At 33.6% G+C, this 7,387-nt stretch overlaps 1 protein-coding gene across 1 annotated transcript in view; it reads right to left on the bottom strand.

Annotated features, from left to right (window-relative positions):
• Positions 1-145: 145 nt before the first annotated feature.
• Positions 146-7,387, bottom strand: part of LOC119838663 — a 26,638-nt gene continuing 19,396 nt past the window's right edge. The window contains exons 3-5 of the mRNA XM_038364728.1: positions 2,588-2,717; positions 977-1,121; positions 146-783 (exon numbers count right to left, since the gene is read on the bottom strand). Coding sequence (XP_038220656.1) covers positions 461-783; positions 977-1,121; positions 2,588-2,717 — 598 coding nt within the window. The 3' untranslated portion in view covers positions 146-460. The remainder of the gene's footprint in view (positions 784-976; positions 1,122-2,587; positions 2,718-7,387) is intronic.

Below are 7,387 nucleotides of genomic sequence, written 5' to 3'. Positions count from 1 at the left end.
GGTGTAAATAAAACAAATAAGTTTATATTTAAATATAAATATTTATTTTCATATAGACTATTCAAATTTATTGCTCTCATTCTTTTTAATAATACTTAAAAATACAATAAATGTATTTGGAATGTGATTTTATTTTATATCGGACGAACGATGTTTTAATAATATAAACAAAATAAATAAACCTTAAAATGTAATAAAGTGACTAAATTATTTAATATTTTAACAGCGCCATCCCTAAATTACGTAGAACATTACAAGGCACAGACATATCACAGGTTTAATATCTAAATAATTACAATAAAACATATAATACATAATAATATTTAGGTACTAAATTATTTACAACTCACGATGATCATTACATTAAATGCAATTTACAGCGTAACATTAAATCTGTGCAAACGAACCACTAGATGGCGCTAATACAATTCGAACTATTTCATCTATTCGCTAGATGTCGCTAGAAGCCCGGTCTCGCGTTCCGAAACCGCCTGCCGTTGGGCCGGTCCTCGAGGCACGGCACTTGGACTAAATTGAAATAAATGTGTCCCATGAGCTGTGAGGCTGAGGTGTTCGTCGATTTGAGGCACTCGAAGAGCATGTCGTCGCATTTGCAGTGCGATTTGCTGTATAGGGAGTTGTTGGTGAGGTTATATCTTCTGGAAAAGGCGCGAACTTTTGAGGGGCAGAGGTCGTGCGTGCGGCAGCAGCGGTCGAGCGCGCGGTCGGCGCCCAGGTCGTGGTAGTCGGTTGCTATGTCGCCTGTCCCACACCATTTTGTACCTGATGCCAAATAAATAACACATGATTAAATATTCTGTTTTGAACACAAAGAACTGACCTGGATAAGGGTCCAAGCCATTCCTCCAATTGAAGTTGATTTTGAAGAATTATTTTTCTTTAAATTCTTTAAAAGCTGACAATTCATTTCCTTCAGCTCCTTTATCAAACATAAGAAAATTAAAAACTCAATTACCGGGTATGATTCCCTGTAACAAGGACAGCGGGCTGCCACCAAAGAAGCCGGCGTGCGCGCCGCCAGCTCGCAACCGAGCCTCCGCATCCGTCTCCTCGCTCCAGATCTCGCGGTTACTTTCCGCACCTGATTCCAGACCTTCCAGCTAGAATGATAAATTTTTACACATTTTAATACAGGCTATAACTTCATTAACTATTCGAATAGGATGATTTTGATATATATAATCTAGCTCTATTCTGGCTCAAACAATAATTAAGGTTAGGACTTAGAAATAATTAGGATTAGGCTTTAAATCAAAAGATTTAAATAGAAAGATAATAAAGAATTATTACGATTTTTGAGCGAATATTTCAATAATCGTTCTTTGTCAAACAAAATATTGTACTATAACCAGTCCTGAGGTTTTGTGTTAAATAAAGGCAATTAAGAATCCTAAGTAACCAAATAAAGAAAATCAAATGATTCAATTGTGCCCACAATATATTCTTGTATATAATAATGAATTGTACAAACATTGCTACGTATAACCTCAACATATAACTCTCTTGTGTCTATTTGAGATTGTATAGCCCAACGCTTACTACAAAAGTCAGTTAAGTTAACAATGCATTATTATTCCGAGACCGGATAATTCACGCCATTCACGTTTTCTGTGTAAAGCAATAACACATAATCGACTCATTTACTCGAAAAAGGTTTCTTCTTGTGAAGTTTTAACGTTTGTATGTTTAAAAAAAAAAAAAACATCTGGCATAAAAATTTAAATAGAATTCTAGAATTGTCTATGCATTTATTGTCTAGTTATATTTTGAATACGGAATTATGTATTTTAAAAAGAAACTAATTGTGATCTTATACAGACAATCTACTGTTATAATATGCATTTACTATGTAAAAAATCTTACAAGCTGCAACGAATTACTTTATCCATATTATTTCCAACTAATCCTCATCTCATGTTTATATTATGAAGATATTATATATTAGATATATCTGGCAACACAACAAACCGAAAAAAAAGCCTGATGGATTGTATTTAAACCACCATCCATGACAGTTATTAACTTCAAGTGCTCCACAGAATTACTAATACAACACTGACGAAACTCATTGATTTTCCGTTTTAATTAGGCAAGCAATAAGGACATGTGCAATGTTGCAAGGGAGGATGTCAAAACTACGATCGTTATTCATATTGCTGCGCTCGCAGCGTGACCAAGTTGACAAAACCAAGGAGGTTGTATAAATCGTTGGTTTTAGATCTTACAAGATTAATAATCTGTAGATATTGCGATAGAAGAGGTTCTTAATTCGACTGTATTTTTCAACCGATATAAAAAAAGCGGAGGCTTGTCATAACTTTTTCTCTGTCTATATGTATGCTTAAATCTTTAAAACTACGCAACGCACTTTGATGGGGATTTTCTTAATAGATAGTGATTTAAAAGGAAGGTTTATATGTATATAGGTGTAAACTACTCCTAATTAAGGCATGCGAAGCAGCGGCCAAAAGCTAGTATACTATATTCAAGAATCACCATACTAATCATATTTGTTGCATAAAAAACACAGTAACTTCAAAGTAAAAAAAATATATCGTATCGTTACCTGATCGTACAGTCGTGTCGTGACCTGCTGGCATTGTCCCATGAGCTTGATCATCTGCAGGAAGTTGATGCCCAGCGGCCGGTTGATTCTGCTGAGGTGGCGCAGCAGCCGACCCGTGTCGTCTTCATCACTGCAAGGTTGGAGTTTTTGTCATTGTAGTATTATAATTGAGAAAGAAAGAAAAAACATTTATTTGGAGACAATGTGACACGAAACACAGATGAAATAAAAAATAATAATAGCGAAAAAAAAAATTACACACACACACCATCCATAACATTATTTACAACAATGTCCACTGGTCATATTTTAATTAAAATTATTCAAAAACGTAAACAGTCTCGGTTATCGTTTGCAATTTAATAAGTAATAGTTGTTAGCAATTATTATTTATCATTTATTAATTAATTATCATTTATTAAGTGAAGTCTCGTGTCCCCTACTGGGGTATGGGGCAGATTTTTATGGACAACTAGGTGATCAGCCTCCTGTGTCCTGCCAGACCGAGATTTTTTTCTTTTATTGTGCGTCCCCACCGGGAATCGAACCCAGGACTCCTCGGTTCTACGCTCATGCGTTAACCTCTGTACCAAGGAGGCGGTCGTTTTCATCATTTATTAGTGATTGCATAAATATAAAAATAATTATTGTTATCACAAACTAAATCCTAGAACAATCCTTAATAATATTTTAAATGCGAAAGCGTATTTTTTTTATTTTTTTATTTGTTTGAAATATTTTACCGCCACATAAGCACTCACTTGCGACGTGAAAGAATGACAAATAAACAAATAAAAATACTTTCACATTTATGATATTAGTAAGGATTCATTTTTGTTAATAGGTTATGGAACACACCTACTGGTTTAGAAAGTAGGGACGATAACTCGGAACTATATAGCTATAAGCTGATTATAATTTATATAAATCAACCTCATATATCGAATTCCTATAAGCTTTGTAACACGCTTGTATTAGCTTCACCTGTATGTTTGTATGTAACCGACTCGTTTAGACTCGATTTTGATCCATTTAAATCGAAGCCGTTTTTATAAATTTTTTATACACATATCAAGGTCTAGCTGTGCCCCGCGGTTTCACCCGCGTTAGTCCGAATCCCGTAGGAATATCGGAATAAAAAATTGCCTATATGTAATTCCAGTGGTCCAGCTGTCTACGTACCAAATATCATTGCAATCGGTTCAGTAGTTTTTGCGTGAAAGAGCAACAAACACACACATCCTTACAAACTTTCGCATTTATAATATTAGTAGGATAGGACTAGTAGGATTGGTGACAATACAATAATTTTATCTTATCTGATTAAAATCGACAGGATTAATAGTCATTTTGTATACTTGGCACAAGCGTGTAGACAATATAGATGATTCTATTAATAACGCGCGTTTTATTTAGTTTTTTTTTTAAACTAATCTTATTCCACATTAAACAACTTTACATTTACGAATTAATAATATTATTTTAATTCAAGATTTCTGATTTTTAAACATGTACAGGTTGTGAATACATAATAAAAGTATGCAGAGGTTTTATTATTTACTTGCTTATACGTTTAAAACTTAAAAAAATCATTTCGTCAACTCCATTTTTTTCTCATACCACTAGAATGTACGTTAAATGTCCACAGTTGAAATTTTCCCGCTAGTTATTGTTGCTTCTATGATCTATGCACTTCTTCTATAAGTTTGTTTTTTATCGAATCATGGCAGCTAAATCTTTCAAGAAAAAAAAAATCTGGGTTAAGTTTTAATTAGATGCCAGTATGTTTTGGAAATTAGTCAGTTAATCAATTAAACATATTAGCCTCACCCTAGAGCTCTTCAAAAAATATTCTAATCGACATTAAATTTAAATGTAAAAATTTTAAATTGGATAACTCCATTGAGGCATGCGAGAAATAAAAGCAGCCTCAAGGTTAAGAGTTGAAGGCCATTATTGTAACACGAGAGCAATTTCGATACTGACAATGGATAATATCGTGTTGGTAACTAGGGAGTAGGGAGAGGATAGAGGGAACAGAGGTCTTTGCCCAGCAGCGTGGCGTGGTGTGGATAGTAATATAAACGAGGGAAATGGTAATAATAGTATTTATAACAATACCATATTAAAAGGGGAAGACAAATAGACATTTAATTAAATAAATTCTTAACATTTCGAGAGTATACCAATTTACTAAATAGATATTTTTTTTAACCAGTAACTGAACCGTCTTTTCAGAACTGTACCAACCATCCAGCAAAAGTTATGACGTAACAAACAAATTAAATACAGTCGAATGATCTCTTCTTCTGTTTGAAGTTGGTTGAAAAATAAACATTCTTAAATAAGACCAGGCTTTAATTTTAAAACTGAGTAAATTTAAAGTATAACCTATTCTTATATTTTTACCACGAAGAAAGAAACACGAACATCCGTTCTCATAAATTACGAAAAAAGAATACAAAATGCTCCAATTTCAACCGCAATTTTTTTTTTTTAATATGATGTCAATGGTTGCACATAATGACATAATAATATGTTCCTAATCGACAGATTACACGATTGAATACTATGATAACACATAGCGACCCAAATGTGCACTAAACCACGTCCCACTGACCTCATGTTATGCAACGGGCACTGGCCTTGCTAAAGATGTTACAAAAAATTCATACGAATCTTTTGATCTTTCGTACTACTGAGAGAAAAGATCTGTTAATCCCGTGTTATTCAAACATGCAGACGATGACATACACACTTTTAAAAATTAAATACTATTTGCCACGATACAAAACATTGTAACTTGATAAATAAAAACCCAATCGGAAATGATAAGAAAATTATGGTGTGGAGTTGAGACTTCATTCATTAACGCGCCAAAAGTCTATACTTTCTTCTTCGTTGCATGAAGATAGTATATTTGGTCTATACTTTTTGGCGCGCGCAAAAATTTGAAAAGAGAACGATTATCGGGCGATATGAAGTGCACCAGCGCGTAAAGCTATTACCTATCTACTTATATAAACTTGACCTTTTAGTATAACTCGGTTAACAACATTGTGCGTTGATAGTAACTTTCCCTTCACCTTCGTTCATATCGGAAGGAAGCTCACGGTATTTCCTTGCGTGCATGACCGTTATGCAGTCGGCTGTCACGCCAAATTGATTATCTGTATTGGTATTAAATTGATGAGACTGTCAACACATTTTTTTTTATATCCTTGGCAGTTCTGAGTGCTTCAATTTTGAAAAACGAAAATATTATCTTCAAAATTCCTAGTTTTTTGAGTTTTTTCAAAATTGGGTACGTTTGTAATGTTAAAAAGTAAATGAAATTATATTTTTCTAATGAAGAAGAAACATGCAGTGACTTGTAAATCAAATAAGGAAGTACTTTAAGCATAACTTTTATATGAAGTAAATACACTGTGAATAGTGTTAACTAGTTAATACTACGGGTAATGTTAACTATCGAATTGTTGTTTTGAAGTTTAAATAGCCGTTAAATAAGAAAGTTTTCTAACTATTTCTTCATAAGGATAAGAAACACAATAAAAAAGAAATAGCGACATCGGTCCAGCTGTTGCGCGTGACGCTGTAACCAGGGGAATAAATAAATAAATAGTAATAAATTATTGCATAAAAGAAAATAGATGGAAATAGAGATTTATTGTTTTATAAGTATAGAAATATAGATTAACTTTGCAAAAAAATGCAAAATAAATAATTAAGCGATTATAATACACCGCCTTGCCTAGATCCTGGGTCATTCAGGACAATTCAATAAACCTAGTATCCATTCAATAAGCGCTGAATAAGATTCGAACCCTAGGCACAATGGTGTCACTGAGACGCTCCAATAACACCTAGTTCCGGGCACTAATAGCCCTTCGAGAAATCTAGACTTTAGAAATCTTTTATTAAAATTCTCAATCGACTTCAAAAAAGGAAGAGGTAATTAATATATTATACCATACGAAAGTTTGTAAGGATGTGTGTGTGTTTGTTGCTCTTTCACGCAAAAACTACTCAACCGATTGCAATAAAATTTGGTACATACATAGTTGAACAACTGGAATAACATATATACAACTTTTACCCCGATATTCCTACGGGATACGGACTTACGCGGGTGAAACCGCGGGACGCAGTAAGTTGTATATATTTATTAATTTACTAGCTGTCATTATCATGCCCACCTTACTCTTGTCTTTTAAGGGTATGAAAGCTCTTATCCGATTCTCAGACTTACACGATATGCAAACAATTCTTCAGAATCCAGCCGTTTCGGAGAACGTTTATTCAAACGTTCAAACAAAGAAAGTCTTTAGGTCTATATTAGGTCTATACTATACTGTGTCGCGCAGTCTCACTGCAAACGATACCGTGGGCAAAAGGAAATATTTCTCATCAAAAACCGTTCAGTAGTTTTCGCGCGAAAATAAACAAACATACATGCAATCTTACACAGCGTTTCTAATTATAATACCAGGTAGATGTCCGGAAAATCAATTCGCATCGCAATATAAAAAAAGGCATACTAATGTTTCGAATTTCGTATGTTTTCATTAAACATACGCTTTCTCGTGTTTCATAAAACCACAAGCAGAATACAAATTAATGTTTCTTCTACATTACCAAGTCAAATTTGTATTAAGTATCCACGGTGGTTATAACGAGAGATCCTAGAAACAAATCAACAAATTCTACACTAATCCTTCCAATACTATACCTAGTCTTGCCATAAATATTGTAATAAAGAAAAAAGAAAATTGTTAACTGCAAATAACATTTATTACT

The sequence above is a fragment of the Zerene cesonia genome, unplaced genomic scaffold (assembly GCF_012273895.1).
Source record: "Zerene cesonia ecotype Mississippi unplaced genomic scaffold, Zerene_cesonia_1.1 Zces_u004, whole genome shotgun sequence".
Taxonomy (NCBI): domain Eukaryota; kingdom Metazoa; phylum Arthropoda; class Insecta; order Lepidoptera; family Pieridae; genus Zerene; species Zerene cesonia.
The sequence above is the reverse complement of the archived record's forward strand: the minus strand, read 5'-3'. Positions and strand labels throughout refer to the sequence as shown.